Below are 16370 nucleotides of genomic sequence, written 5' to 3'. Positions count from 1 at the left end.
CTTTATTTTATAAATACATATATATATATATATATATATTAAATTTAATTACATTATAACTATTTTAAATTTAATTATAATAATATTGCAATTAACTATATTTGGATATACCTATTTATAACATTAAAATTATAACAGATACTGTTTATAATAATCAAATATCACACTATGAGTTTATTAAAATTATTAACTTTTGTAATATTTATTTATATTTAATTAAATTTTCTAATAATCCAAAATTTAATCTTTTTTAATATAATTTTTAATTCTTTCAAGTATAATTAATTTTTATAGATAGCTATATAATAAATAGTAAAACATATATTTATATCATTATTTTTTAAATGCCTAATTTTAATTTCTATGCAACATGTATTCTTAATAATATAACTATATTTTTTTAAATGTAATTTTAACCAAAATATAATTTTTTAATATTTTTTTTATACCATAAAAAATTATAATAGATAATTGTTTAATTTTTATTTATTCTAGTTGAATAGGAATATGTTTAATTTTTCATTTATTTTAATTGAAAATATAAGGTATTATTATTTTATTGATATTTTTAATAATTAATAAATATAATATTTTTATTTATAATTTTTTGTAAAAGATTATTATACTTGTAAAATAATTAAATACACAATTTATATAAATGTATGTTTCATTATTTATTATATTCTATCTAAAAATATTAATTAATGTTTTAAAGAGTTAAGGTTTAGCTTATTAAAAAAAAAACAATTAAAACGTAAATTAATATTACATACCTTAACAATTTTAATAAACTGATAATATTATATTAAACTTTCATATTTAATTTAATTATTGTAAATCCACTAATTATAATGTTATTATAGTTAAATTTTAAAATAATTATAATGTAACTATATTTAATAAAAATGTAAGTGTATAAGAAAAAGGAAGGTCTTTTTAAAAAATGAATCTTTGTCTAAAGTGTAAATTTTTTATCAAGAAACATTTTTATAATATTCTCTTCATTATAATGAAATAATTATTTCATTGATAAATACATATTAATGAAGAATAAAGAGAATATTATAACAAATACATTGCATAAAGATACTGATATTTTCTTTTAATAGAGAATTAAAAGTGTATATTACCAACTTAATTTGACCTAATAAAATAGAATCTTATACTCATATAATTGTACACACAAAATTGTAAATATAAATCATTATTATTTATGCTTTTTTATAGGTGAAGTGATATTGTTTATGTTTAATTATTATTTATATGTTGTAAGATTTCTTAGTAGAGTAGGAAATACACTATTCATTTGTTTTCTGTAATCGAAATGATGATATTTTAATGGTGATCATTTAAAGACTATAACACTTATAACGTGTGTGCGGTACTAGTTGTTTATGGTGACTTCAAAAATATTTTGGTCCACCATCATGGACAACTATCAACTCTTGTAATTAGAATGTCTCGCAAAGGATGAAAATGCAATTTGAAGAGAATCTGGATAAAAAAACTCGAGAATCCTTGTAGTGAAAGTTCAATGAGAAGTTAAAGTTCCTTCATCATTAACAATAGACTCGAGGAACACCTACATTTCCCGAGGTTGTTTGAGTGAGCACGAAAGGGATTTGTGTTGCTACTATTGTAAATTCCTTGTGGATCATGTTCACACTGATGTATCAAACCAATGTGAGTTATATGTTGAATATAATCATCCTTGTTTATTCGCATTTGGACAAAAAAGGAAAAATTAATAATCTATGGTATTTCTCTACAATCCAACTGAGTGGTATCTCTACAATCCAACTGAGTGGTAGTGGTGGTTGATGAAGTAGGAGATGTTGTTTCTCAAGTGACTTTATCCAACACAGAGGTCCAATTGGTGGGAGAGACTTTAGACGTGTTTTTGGCATGACCTACATTTATTGTCAAGTCAGTATCATTACGACCACATGTATTATATTATGTTTTTTCTATTTACTTGTTACTGATACGATGTTGGTCAATATTGAAGTAATATTTTGTCTTTGTTTATGATCATATTTGACATGATAAGCAGGTCATGGTAGCACCATCTACTGATGATGATTACATGGTAAAAGTTGAAGATTATTCAATATCTCAACTTTTAACCATACTACCGAGGTTGAGGAGGAAACCACTACAACTACATTGGAACAACATAGTATTTGACATCAATAATATTGTTTTTCCTTTTATTAGAGGTTGTTGGGGGAAATATTCATATTAAACATTTTAGTGATACAACTAAGGGTCATATAAGTAATTTAATGTTGTTTATGTTTTTCATATTATAATAATTACATTTAACTTAAATTCATTGTGTTAGGTATATGGATAATTAAGCGTGGACCAAGACAAATAAGAAATATATGGATTTCTTAAGCCTCAATACATCAAAAAATATGGAAACACAAAAATTTAGATCCAACAATACATGCAAACATGATTAAGAGTGTGTTTAGATTGGAGAGGAGATTTGAGGGTGTGGATTTAGAGTGATTTGAGAGGAGAGTGAGGTTGTTTGGATTGGGGTATGTTAAAGTAGATTTGTGAGGAAAGTTTATTGAAGTTTGGAAGTGATGTGATGTTGTGAAAGATTTTTAAATTTTTTAAAATGTATACAAATTTAAGAAATTAATACAAAAGAATTTATAAATATAGATTAGAATTAAAATAAATTCAAAATTAAAAAATAAATATTAAATATTAATAAAATACGTATTAATAATTAAAATTAATTTTTTATTTATTTTATTATAATATGAAAGTTAATACTAATAATTAATAAATAAATTATAAAGGTTAAATATATATATTAAAATTTAATTTATATATAATCAGTATATATTTTATTAACTTTTTGAAAAAAATAATATATAATTCTCTTTCTCTGCAATTCATGAGAGAAAAGAAAATTTTGAACAAAAATATCTTATCGTTTTTCATGTTTTTATCCTCGTTTTTCCAACTTTCATTCGTCTCTTTCTTTCTTTGCTTTTCCGCACTTGGATACAAACAAGCCCTAAGTGACTTTTACAAACACATTTATTTGCCTCTATATATTGAAGTTTAGTATTTATTTTTTACTTTAGACAACATAAAACTAGATCACACTTATATAACCGTTTCCTACATATAGAAAATTCAACAATTTTACTAGTGTGGTTGAAGGATTTCCAAATACCACGTTTGTAAAATTATTGATTATTTATACCACATTTTTTAAGTGTTGTGGATTAAACAATAACAATGTGACTTAAAAGTGGTCACACACATATAAATATGACCTAAAAGTGGAAAAAGACAATACTTTTGTAATTATGGCATATAAATCATTATATTTTTTTAAAAAATAAACCACATTAAAAAAGTATGACCTTAAATAATAAAATGTATGACCCTAAACATTTTAAATCGTATTTAATTAAAGTTCTCTTTAATATAGAGAATGATTATTAAAACATGGTTACTTTTTAAAAATTGTGGATATTTTAAATCACATTTAATTAATCAATTGGTAAAATTAAAAAAAAACTTAAAAAAATAAAAAATAAAAAATGCTTTCAGATTTCAAATATACAATACCTTTTTACTTTTTCCATTCTCCAACATGTTCTCAAATCTAAGTAGTTTTTACTGGTTTACAAATTGAAATTCAAAACATTATAAAATAAAAATCCAAAATATTATTATTATTATTAATATTACATGAAATCAAAATCAATTTTATTAAAAGAAAGTCCAGAATTTAAATTGAATTATGACGTAAATATACATCAGACTTATGAAAGAAATTGAAGTCAAACAGTGCATGGTCCAACGTAAATATTGAACTTTTTAATTTATTTTTTTATTACAACTTTACATCAAACCATGTTCTAATCTAATCTAAAATATAAGTTTTGATGTCAAAGATTTACTTTAAATTACTTTACCTTTATTCACATGAGATTGTTAAGAGAGGTAAATCTCTAAAATAAAATAAAACAAACATAAAATATCTCTATTACACTAATTTTAAGATTGAAAGTAAGTCATCTAACTTGTTTTTGTAGTAGGGTGAATCTCTCTTTAAGTATTATCATCAAACAATCAAACCCTCTGTGTAAATATATTTGAATAAACAATGGGGAGAATGAAAACTTATTCTCATAATTATATATTTCTGTATTTTTTTTCTTATGTGTATTTCATACACTACACTCTCATCAATAATGTTTTTATATATCAACGCTATAAAACTACTTTTTTTTTTTTATCTTAATCAAACTAAAATCCTTGTTTATACCTCTACGTTAAATTTTAATAATTTCTATTAAAAACATCAATAATTATAAGCAACCATGTATTTCAATATAAATTAAAAATATAATTTATGTATTTATATTTTTTATTTATTATAATATTCAATTAATATAAAAGAAATATATATCTTACATAATGTATATGAATGTCCAAAAGTGTCTTGCTTTCTGACTTACGTTGTTACTCTATGTCCTGAATTTATTATAACAAAAAAGTATTAATTAAATATAGAAAAGAAAAGAAAAGAAAACTGATGCATGACATGGGTATCTTAACTATATAAAGATTTAAACCGAAAGAGCGAAGCGAGTGAAGATGAAGTTGAAATGAACGCTGTTGAGAAAATGCCAAAGAAGTCATTTTCAAAAGCGATTCTCTAAATATTAATTGAAACTTTTGTAGGGATTTGCGAGCCATTGTTAAACCATTGCATGAGGGTAAGCACGTTCCTACCAACGTGGAGTTGGTCCTAACCACATAATTTGCATTTGCTCCTCTCTGTAGTGCCCAAAATAAGTTGAAAGTGAAAGAAGTGAAAGCGCGTCAAAATTACCCGAGTTCGACCAATAAGATCAAAAGGGTTAGACCAAAAACTTTTTCAATAAAAAAGGCCACTTTAGATTCATTAAATTTGGTATACACAATTAATTAAATAAACCAAGCCTCTATTTTTTAAACTCAAATTACGCTTTATTTAATACGATTTTTTAAAATGATTTTTTAACTCTAATTTTGTCTATGTAAATTAAAATAATAATTATAAATAAGTCTCAATAACTATAATTTGAAAATTTGCCGATATATTAGTAGGAATTATATTTAACATGTTGGGAAGTGGCATGTATATAGTTTGTCTTTGCTTAATGTTATATCGTAGGTTAATTTATATTAGAAGTAGTAAAATGGTTCAATTTATTGTGGCTTGTCTTTGAATTAATCTTAAATATAAAAATTGGATTTAATTGAGCATATTTTTTAATCCAACTTACTTTAAAGGGAATCATCAAGATAAATTGAGTTATTGTACAGATTGAGAAAGGTTCTCAAAATGAAGTCTCATTCCTCTTAGACTTTGATTAGAGGTTTTGTTTACGAGTTTATACCAAATTAATTTAAATTATTATTCTTTAATTCTTTGATATATTTTATAAGATTAAAATCATGACAAAATTTGAAATTAAAAACATATAATCCTTCGAATACGATCATTATATATCATGAATTCGTCTATCAAAATTAAAAAAGATAATATTCAAACGCATTGTGATAATTATTAATCAGTATATGGAAGCATAAAGACACTTAAAATATCAAAAACTTTTTTCATCCACCACGATATCTGTGGGTGATGTTAACGAAAACCCACATGGGACAGAAGGTGAACAACTTAACTAATAATATAATAGTAATTATTTTTTATACTATGGAGCGGAAAATTAAGCAATATGCACATATGCCACGTACTATTTTGAAAAGTCAAATGATATATCGAAGTAGATTTCATGTACTATCAAGTAATTATAAATAACGTTTAATTTTTCTTAAACAAATTCATGAATATTAATATTAGACTATGTCAAACATAGGGTTAATTTTAAAAATAACAAAAAAATGCTCTTATAGATGACGGTAGATAAAATTCACCATTAGCAGAAAATAAATGTGCTGACAACTAACGAATTCGTGTTTTCCACCTGCTTGTTATGGGAAGAAGGTAACTATCATGATATTCATAAGTTCTCCCTAATATCACAAATAGATTTAACCGAGTAAGACCTTTTAAACATGAAATGAAGAGAAATAATCAAATTATTTATAGTGTTATATGCTTTCTTTCTTTTTATTATTGTTATTATTTTTTGGATTTGTGACTAAGAACCTTATTTTTTTATGTTAATGTTCAATCATTTCTAGCATTATATGATTTGTTTTAAGTAATGAAGACCGGGTATGTGTTTTTTAATTTTGAATGAACCACGTATGTGTTTTCTAGCATTATGTTATATCTTTTATTTCAAATTGGATCCTGGGTCATTTTTTTAGATTATTTTTTCTGTTTTATCATAAATAATATAATTTACATATAAACTAAAAATATAACGCGTTTAGTAATAGTAAGTCTCTTTCCATTATTTATTAGTTTTGCTGGATTTATTTTTGATATGCAAATTTTGCGTACGACTTGTATATACTAAATGAAAGAGTATATATATATATATTTTGGAGTAAAAGAAGATGTTAATTTTGTGGATAAGATTTTGTATAGATTAGGGAGATATTATTAGGAGGTTGAAATTGAGAGGAAAGTGTGGGGGTGGTTGGTTAGGAAGAGGAAGAGTGTAGAGTGTAGAGAGAAGATGATAGTTGATTCAGATTCACATTAACCTTCACAGTTGAAACCCACCCACCACGACCAGCAGAAGCACAGCACCACAGCACCACTATCTTTTCATTAATTCATCGATTCCCCCGGTTAGAAGGCGAATAGGAACATAAAGACAAAGCCAGAAGGATGAGGACAAAAGTGTCCATCACATAAAAGAATCGAAACGCATTCATTTCTCTCTTTGTCGTCTTCGAAAACCATCAAAAGCAGGTGCACCCCCCTAACCTTAACCTTTACTTCACCTGCCCCATTACCCCATCCTTTCCCACTAAATCCCAACTCTCTCAATTCCGTTACCGTTATCTTCTCACCCCTTTTATTTATTTATTCTCCCTCTCTAGCACCCCTTTCCTCTTCCTTCATCAAGCGCCTAACTTTCTGTCACCGCCACAGACAAACCGCAAACCCTCTTTCCCTTTCACACCGATGAAGCGTCCACTTCCCTCCGCCACCTCCCGCCAGGAGGAGACCAAGATGAAGAAGGCCAAGGCGGTGCTACTTGAGGAGGAGGACGTGGTGGAGCGCGTGGAGGGGTTGGGGCGTTTCGACGACAACCTGCTGTTCGAGGTGTTGAAGCACGTGGACGCGCGTACGCTGGCGATGGCGGGGTGTGTGAACAAGCAGTGGCACAAGACGGCGCAGGACGAGAGGCTCTGGGAACTGATCTGCACGAAGCAGTGGGCCAACACTGGATGCGGGGAGCAACAGCTGCGATCGGTGGTCCTTGCCCTCGGTGGCTTCCGCCGCCTTCACGCGCTTTATCTCTTCCCTCTCTCCAAGCCTCAGACATCATCCTCCTCCTCGTCCTCCTCCTCCTCGCCGTGGGGCCCTACCATCCCCCAGGTCATTCGATCGAAGCCTCTGCGTTTGGGGAAGGACGAGGTTCACCTCTCTCTTTCACTTCTCTCCATTCGCTACTACGAGAAGATGAATTTCAATAACCGAACCAGATGATTGCTCATTATTCCATTATCCATAATCCATAATCCATTCGACGTGTTGTTTTTTCTAAACCTAATTTCGGCTTTCGACCCTTTTTTTTATTTGGTGCGATTTTTAGATTTCAGTTGCCAGATCTGCTTTTAATTCAGGCAATTAGTCTAAGCTGGATGTGTTTTGTAACCTGTATGTATGTACTTTGATTCCATTAATAATATATTATATATATATATATGAATATTAGTATGTATGTGTATCTCCGAAGTGTTATCATTACGATGATGTTTTAAAGTTCTTGTTTTGGGGGTTGGAAGAATAGATTAGGGTTTGGATCTGAGGGGAAAGAGGGGGATTTGGGAGTGTACGGAATAAGAAATTGGGTGTGGTGGGGTGGAATTGCCGAAAGGAGTGGAAGGAGGAGTGATTGGCGGTCCTGAGGGTGTTTTTTCCGAATAGGCACAAGGAGACAGAGGCTGAGGTCTTCTTGTTCTGTAATAAATGTCTGCTACTGCCTATGTTTTCTGGCTCTTACTTCGGCCCAATGGGTAAATGACACACGAATGAGTTTGCACTTCTATTGCTTCTGCAAAAGCCAAAATTTTCTTGAGGGACGATATTTGTCGCTACGGGGATCCCTATTATTTGTTTCCCCCACTGTATTTTTTCATGCTGTACCAATATTGTAGTATTAGATCACTGAACTGAACACGGACAGACTCTCTTGGACGAATATATTGTTTTTTCCTCCACTTTTACCTTTGCTTTTTTCATTCTTACAAGGACGTTTAAGTTACACTCTTTACGAAAACTTTTCCACTAAACAAGTGAATTAGATTCGGAATTTGGGAAGGTCAAGAATCTAAATCATGAAACCGGTTTTGTTGGAGGAGTGCTACAATTTGGTCAACTAGGTAATATTACTATCCAGGAACAACCATGTTCCTTTCTCATTAGGCAATAGCAACAGAATCATTCCGTGTCCTAACAGGTTCACATAGATATTTTTTCCTAAAATTTACAGCGGTAATGATGATCTTTTACGATGGAAAAAACTATGAAAGAGTAAAAGGAAAATTGGTTTAATGTTGGCTCAAACATCGTTTAGATTGTATTGTTGCAAAAAACCGAACGCACTTCGCAATTGAAATTGGAAATAGTAGATGAAAAAACAAATGACTCTGTTAACCGACACCAGCTTTCAGAAGCAGCCTGAAAGTCACCCAACAGCGTGCAGGACTTGCTTACTTTGCACTCAGTTCTCATGAAGAAAGACCCAAGTAATGACTTCCATGTGGTGAACCCGGGAATGCGAACATGGGAACTTGCTCCAACAAGAAAGAAACAACGGATTACCCACACCTTCTCCACAGATTCATGACTTTATTTTGGGAGATGTTATTTTTTCAACATATAAACTATTTTTCAGTTATCAAATTATGTTTCACTCACTTTTTCTTATGTCCCAGTAATTGTTAATTAGTTTAAATATAAAATTAACTGATGCAAATAACTTAATATTCATCTTGTAACGAAAGTATAAGTATGTGTTTAATAAATATTAAGTACAAAAAGAAAAAATTCAAATAGGTTTTAATCTCAATAAAGAGAGCATTATAAATAGATAACCAAACCAAGAGGTAAGTAGAGTGATTTTATCGGATAATTATCTAAAATTGATTCTGACTTTAACATTGCCTTGTAAAACTGAGAATTAAGAAATACAGTTAACCAAGTCTAAACTGAAAGCTCAGACCGAGAGATCAAATCGAAAGCCGTAAATAGAGTTAGCAAATTCATGAAAAAAAAATATTTAGTTTTAGACCTTCGGAATAACACATCTCATTCTAAAATCAATTGGACGACAATGAATGTAATAGACATATTAACTATATATCTTAAAAACTAATATTACCAATTTTTACATCTTTTCTCTTTCATAACATAAGTGTATAATTTTTGTTATATTAAAACAAATTATTCAAATTATCTAAAAATTATACCTTCTGAATTATATATTTCAATAAAACTATGCTCTAAAACAAAAATTCTATTGTGGCCCAATTAACAAATATTCATGGAAGTGATTATTGACAGTTGTTTTAAGATTTGATGGTACTGGAATTGTAGTTTATTTATTTTCATTAAATCATTATAGTAAAATTATATTGTAATGTTTAAGTATAAGATTATGTAATTTATTAATAAATTAAAGTTGAAATTATGAATATGAATAATGGTTATATAAAAATAAAATAAAATTTATGATAGATCTTTTTATTTAATAATTTTTTATTGTAAAATTCTTGATAATTTTATAGTAATTTTAAAAACTATTTCTTATTACAAAAATCATAGATATTATCCAATCAAATCATAGATATTATCCAATCAATTCATAAAATAATATTTTGATTAAGACTTTATTAAATTAAAATTAAATCACAGATTTATGTGTTTTTTCAAATGGTTTTTTAATAAAATTTTGAACTAAATCAGACCGCAAGTACCCTTTACATGAGAATTTTTTTATTTTTTATTATTATAATAAAATTTCTTATAATGTTTTTCGTCCAATATAAAATTTGATTTTATTAATATAAAAATAATTGAAATAAGTCAGTGTAAAATGATTATTAATTTTTTAAAGATTATCAATTTTTTTTGGAAATTTGTTGTTTTTTTATATCATTTTTATACTACAAGTATTTAAATAATTTAAAGTTTAAATAAAAAACGAAAATCAAATTGGTTATAGTACATTAAGAAAAACATATTTAATTCATTAAAATATTATCACATGCTGTTTTTTTTCAGAAGAGTTTATGGGAAAGACTAAAAACATGTTTGCATTTGAGTTACGTTAAACAACGTAACTGAATCCTTTTCAAAAGCACAACATTGTTGTTTGTTTAGAAAACTTCAGTTACTACGAACTAGTTTAATCTTTAATCATATTTTAATTTCATCTGGCCATATGCAATACATTTTATTAATATTATTAAAGTAAAATTTTTAAATTTGGATGAAATAATAACACCAACCATATATATATATTTGTCTTAAAATAGATCGTTTCAAATTATAGATACAAAGATAAAAACAAGCTTAAATTTAAAGTTATAAAACATATTTAAACCAAGTTACTATAAAAAAAAATACCTTAAATGTGTAGATTTTATTAAATGAGTTAATGTGTGTGCGGAAGTTGTTAACAGCTGAAGGTAAAATGTTTTTATAAAAAAAATTGCTAATGAGAATATATGAATTGATAGCAACAAAAGATAAAATATGTGGGGCTTAATAAATGGGAGAGAATGCATTTAAATCAAATTGTGATTAATTTTAGGTTAACAACGGTAAAACATTGAATTTATTTGGATTGAGATAAAGTGTGGCGTAGTTGACCCAATAGAAAGAAAATATATCTTGGTTGGTTTTGGGTTTGGGTTTGGGTTTAAGGAGGGGGAAGGAAAGAAAGTAAGAAATTGATTCTTTTTTCTTTGGGAAGGGAAGAAGAGAGAAAGAAAAGCATTGAATCTGATCGAAAGAGGAAGTAATGAAAATGGGGATTTCCAAGACAAGCACTGAGGTTACCGACAATAGCGATAGCAGCAATAGCGATAGCAGCAATAGCAATAGCAACAGCAGCCATAGCAATAGCAGCAGCAGCACTCAGACTGAAACTGACAACCATATCTCCCTTCCTGCTCCCTACGCCGAAGGAGAGAAGCTCTTAGCCACTCACTCTAATTATCTTTATATAGCCAAGGTTTCCTTCTTCTTTTTCTCTTTTACCCCAAATTTCAAAAGTATCATTCTTGAAACCCAAGTCTTTGCCTTGTTTAAAAGGTTAGGCAAGTTGAGTACAACAACACTGAAGGATGGCAGTTCCTCGTTCATTATCTCGTAATCTTCTCAATGTTTCTCTCTCTTTACTCTTCCCTTAACATTTTCTCAATCTTATTTCTTCTCTTAAATTGTATTTTTTTTTTCTTTTTTATTTTCAGGGTTGGAAAAAAAGGTGAGCGTGAATATATATTGTCTTGTTCAACGTTCTATTGGGAGGTTCTGGCTTGGTTCTCAAGTGTTTATTTTTTGCTGCAGTTGGGATGAATGGGTTGGAATGGATCGTTTGATGAAGCACACCGAGGAAAATATGCGCAAAAAACATGCCCTTGATGAGAAGCATGGCATTGATAAGAATCCGAAAGCCCCACGTGGTCCTCTGGCTAAATCCAAGAGTACTAACGGTCAGACAGTTCTCTTCTGCACTTTTATTGCTTCAATCCCAATGACTTCCCATGTTTCTTGTCTCTAGTGTAGGTTGCGACTGTGTAAAAGTCAACTTAATTAGAGACATAGCACTATAATTAGATTATGCATGTGCTGTCTCAGCAGGAGAGTGCAGAGGTTGATGTTGTCTGACTTGCCATTTAGGAATCCTACCAAAAGGTTCATCATAGTTTTCTTGGCGCAGTATGAGTTGCAGGTTACTCAATGTCTTTTGTGTATGCCGAGGGAGAAATTATTTGGTTGTTTGGAACACCACTTGTTCATGGTACCAACTAATGTCTGTGTATATATTCAATTTTATAATTTATGAGAAAGAATTAATAACACTTGATTATGTATCTTGTAAAGATTAACGGGAACTTCAGTAGTCTAGAACCACCAACTAATTTCTCTAACTGGGATGAGGCTGATGATGAGGATTTTTCGAGTTTATGCATTTTTTTTGTAGGATTAGAAGCGAAGTAGTTCTTGAATGATGCTCTCTAATTCGTTTCTACAGAGGCATTTCTATACACAATAATCAATATGCATGGTAAGAAAGAGTTTGTTGAGGACCTTCACCATGTTCAGGAATTGGGAACCTCTCATGTTTGGGCCTGTGGGGAATTGGGGATTAATTGACATTACTTGATGGTAACATGAGCAGTTGGGGGTTGTCATCAAACTGGTTGTTCTTTTCTCAATCTATATACATAATTACACCCACATATAAGTTAACTTTTTATAGTATCCTAGTTGAACCAAAAAGATTTCTGCTATGAGGAAAATATTATTTCCCTTTGACTTTTTTTAATGTCAGTATATTGGTTAAGGTAGTTTAGACACATACAAAGAGGGCCACGAGAGATACTGGTGAGAAAAGTTGATTGTATGATTTGTGGTCCTGTGAAGAGGAAAGAGATACCAAGGACATGGACGAAGTCTTCCTGTGGAATCTCATGATAAGTAATATATTGAATGACATCGTATGATTCATTTAGTCAATCTCATGTTAGAGATATAAGGCTTTGTTGTTTTGAATTAGTCACAATACCCAATAAAGGTGAGTTAATAAGGGCATAGAAGAGCGATGAGCTTATTTCTTATGGATCACACCATACTGAAAATAATATTGGGAGAACCACACCACAAAAGCTAACTGTTGTAGTTGGAGAGCTCAAGACCTTGTAAACCCCACTTTAGAATCCCATACTTTCAATTAAGTCTCAAGTTCCATACCTATATCCTAACACTTAGACTCTTTACTTTCACTAATTACAATAAATAATTTTAGGCCCTTTTTCAATAAACTACTACAAGCAACATCCAAGCAGTCTATGTCTAAGAATTTGTGAAAAGTAATTCTCTTGAATTTTCATTAATAGTTACCACTGCCACTTTATTTGGTGGGGTGATCTCCAAAATAACACAATTTATATTACCCGTCTAATTAGGTAATATGTAAAATATAATGACTTATCTTTAACAATATTGCATTCCATGAGGAATTTGTAAGCAAATATTGGGGCCAATGACAACAAATCATTGTGCTTGTTTGGACCATCACACAGACAACTCAACATAGATCTGGCCATGTGCAACGCCTCGTGTCTGTGTTAAGATCTTCTCTTTACTTAAAAGTTGGTTGTCATTTGATGTAATACTCATTGCATTCCTTGTTTGCATTTAGTTATTATTGTAGTTTATGCTGTAAATTAAAAGGACTTTTATGGTTTGTGACCTGATGCAATATGTAAAATTAAACTTTTACTTAGTCTGTGTTCCTAATACTTCTGAGATGTTTCGGGAAAAGAAAATGCAGTTTCAAGAGGCAGGAAGCGACGGAATGAATCTGTCATCAAGGTACTCTCCCATTGTAAATTTTAATTTATAAAGTTTACGTAACTCTTCAACATCAATGCAAATTGTTAGTCAGATTAGTTGGAATTCGTGTGTTATTCATTGCAAACCTTTTTTATTGATGTTTTGTCCCGTGAGGAGGTAAGGCGATGATTCTCCACAATTATTTTTTCCTAGAAGTATCAGTTTAGTTGATTTTATTGCTTGATTATTTGTAGCTAAAACCTGCTCTTGATCCTGACAAGCTTGTCAGCATTCAAATTCCTCCAACACTGAAGAAACAATTAGTTGATGATAGCGAGTTTATTACCCATCTCGGCAAGGTAGCGAGATCATCTTGAATATATTAATATAATTTATGACGATTACTGAGTGCTTCATTTTCTCTAGGAGCAAGTGGATATGCATATTTAGTTTGTTAATAGTTGCAGAACACAGTTTTATTTTCGAGAAGTCAATTTCAAATTGTTGAATGTATGTTTTTTCCTATGCAGCTCGTTAAACTTCCTCGTTCTCCTAATGTGAAAGACATATTGAAAAATTATTTTGATTACAGATTGAAGAAATGTGGCTCGTAAGTTTATGCTGACACACCCCTCCATTCTTTAAGCTTGATGTAGAAATATCTTTTTTCTATTTTGGGAAGTGAAGTGTGTGCAAAATTATTTCAAACAGTAAACAAGTTTGAACGGAAACCTGGAGCCAGCAATATTTTAAGTTACTATTATTTAGAATAAACCCCCTTCCTCATAGCCTATTCACTAATCATTTACACTTATTTTTAAGTATTCTTTTGGAATACAATTTTGATTTTTGGGCCGGTCAATGCATATTGAAGTGGAAGGTTTCAGTTTGATTAGTCTGTGGGCAATCTGCTTCTTAAGCACTGTAATTTTTTAGCTTCTTGAATTTCATTACTACTCCAGCTCTCTGTTTTTTTGTACAACTACAATCTATATTTTTTACTCACTGTTCTTATCGCTACTATTTGAAATAGGATGGCTGATTCAGTTGAAGAAATCATGAAAGGATTGTGTAGTTACTTTGATAAAGCACTGCCAGTGATGCTGTTGTACAAGACCGAGCGCCAACAGTACCAAGAAGCTTGTCCAGCCAATGTCTTTCCTTCTGCTATATATGGGGCCGAGCATTTGTTACGCCTCTTTGGTATGCTCGATTGTCTGCCACCAGACAAACTTACTATATGACGGGTTTCAAGTTTAGCTTATTGTTTCATCAAGTTGTAATGGAAATACAGACGGTGATGTGGTTATTCTGCTCTGAGTGGACAGCAAAATGCTGCCCGTTTTGGTTCAGCCTTACACAAGTTTATTTCTATGTGCTTATGTTTCTGTCAAACCTGCATCTTGTAGATCTTTATTATGTTTATTGTTGTTGTTGTTATTATTATTATTATGCTTAACGATTCTAATTATTGGTGCCTCATTTTTTCTGAAATTGAATTTTGAAGTTAAGTTGCCCGAGTTATTGTTCCACGCTAGCATTGAAGAGGAGACGTTGATAGGGCTTCAGGCACAATTACTTGACTTTCTCAGGTTCCAATGTTCTTTCCTAATATATTTAAACGAGAAAATAACTCCGTTGACTGAGTTGACATCTTACTAACAAATTTTAATGCATAAGTATCCACTTTATGTTTGCAGGTTCTTGCAAAAAAACCAGAGCACATTTTTCCTTTCTACTTATCATGTTGCTGAAGATATTAAGATCAGCTCCAACAAATAAGGTGATTAGGCTTGTCGGCAGCAATTGATTTTGCTTTGTACATAGTTTCACAGAGCTGCTGCTGGTATAGAATGTTTCTGACAATTGCACTTTGCCTTTATTTCTACCAATATGATGTGAAATTTGATTTGGTAAGTATAAACCTTGTTTTGGGAAATCGTGTTGTTAGAGGGTAGGAGGGTGTACTAATCGTGGAAGGAAAATGCTAACTGATCCTTAATTTTAAACACCAGTTGATTTTCTGAGTTTTGTTTCAGATTTTAATGTTTTCCAAATAATGGCCGTAGGTTCAAAGTTCAATCCATGCTCTTAAAAATCAAATTGTACTTTCCTAACTTCCTAATAAGGGTGGATAAAAAATCCAAATTACAAAATCTAATCCATAATTATCCAAATTCATATTAGTTTTAATTCATTCAAATGGATTTATCTCAAATCCAAATCCATCTTTTTGGATTTTAAATCCAATCCATTTAATTGGATATTATCCAAATTCATATTAGTTTTAATCCATTCAAATGAATTTATCTCAAATCCAAATCCATATTTTTGGATTTTAAATCCAATCCATTTAATTGGATATGGATTAGATACATTTTTGGATTATCCAAATTGCATTTTGGGTTGGATTTTGACTTGGGCCCAAGTCGAATTGAGTCGGTATGAGCCAAAGTTGAGCTAAGTCATTTCGGGTCAAAGTCGAGCCGAGTCAATCGTGGATTCATATTAGTTTTAATTCATTCAAATGGATTTATCTCAAATCCAAATCCATCTTTTCGGATTTTAAGTCCAATCCATTTAATTGGATATTATCCAAATCCATATTAGTTTTAATCCATTCAAA

General features: G+C 30.1%; 2 protein-coding genes across 7 annotated transcripts; both read left to right on the top strand.

Annotated features, from left to right (window-relative positions):
* Positions 1 to 6942: 6942 nt before the first annotated feature.
* On the top strand, positions 6943 to 7883 carry SLY1 (F-box family protein). Its single transcript, XM_068624270.2, has one exon. It carries the CDS (start codon positions 7136 to 7138, stop codon positions 7661 to 7663), a length of 528 nt encoding a protein of 175 aa, XP_068480371.1. The 5' UTR covers positions 6943 to 7135; the 3' UTR covers positions 7664 to 7883.
* A 3114-nt stretch (positions 7884 to 10997) lies between these two features.
* Positions 10998 to 15771, top strand: LOC137821307 (protein MRG2). Of its 6 annotated transcripts, none has more exons than XR_016515641.1 (10): positions 11051 to 11417; positions 11498 to 11554; positions 11656 to 11669; positions 11753 to 11898; positions 13696 to 13783; positions 13999 to 14103; positions 14275 to 14354; positions 14778 to 14947; positions 15252 to 15336; positions 15445 to 15683. XR_016515641.1 is itself a non-coding variant. In XM_068625827.2 (10 exons), exons 1-10 carry the CDS (start codon positions 11205 to 11207, stop codon positions 15524 to 15526), a joined length of 993 nt encoding a protein of 330 aa, XP_068481928.2. In that variant the 5' UTR covers positions 11051 to 11204; the 3' UTR covers positions 15527 to 15771. The 6 variants fall into 6 exon arrangements, 3 of the variants coding, with proteins under 3 accessions (XP_090151549.1, XP_068481928.2, XP_068481927.2); XM_068625827.2 differs by having other exon boundaries at positions 13743 to 13783; positions 15445 to 15771; XM_068625826.2 differs by having other exon boundaries at positions 13734 to 13783; positions 15445 to 15771.
* The last annotated feature ends 599 nt before the right edge of the window (positions 15772 to 16370 follow it).

The sequence above is a fragment of the Phaseolus vulgaris genome, chromosome 9 (genome assembly GCF_051622355.1).
Source record: "Phaseolus vulgaris cultivar YP4 chromosome 9, ASM5162235v1, whole genome shotgun sequence".
Lineage (NCBI taxonomy): Eukaryota > Viridiplantae > Streptophyta > Magnoliopsida > Fabales > Fabaceae > Phaseolus > Phaseolus vulgaris.
Note: the sequence above shows the minus strand (reverse complement) of the source record. Positions and strands in the feature narration are given on the sequence as shown.

Bases quoted from the DNA above. Each gene is read 5' to 3' on its own strand.
- LOC137821307 (XM_068625826.2), top strand. From the start codon at position 11,205: ATGAAAATGGGGATTTCCAAGACAAGCACTGAGGTTACCGACAATAGC. The intron at 13,784-13,998 runs GTACTCTCCCAT...GATTATTTGTAG, and splicing joins GGAATGAATCTGTCATCAAG to CTAAAACCTGCTCTTGATCC. The intron at 14,104-14,274 runs GTAGCGAGATCA...TTTCCTATGCAG, and splicing joins TTATTACCCATCTCGGCAAG to CTCGTTAAACTTCCTCGTTC.
- SLY1 (XM_068624270.2), top strand. From the start codon at position 7,136: ATGAAGCGTCCACTTCCCTCCGCCACCTCCCGCCAGGAGGAGACCAAG.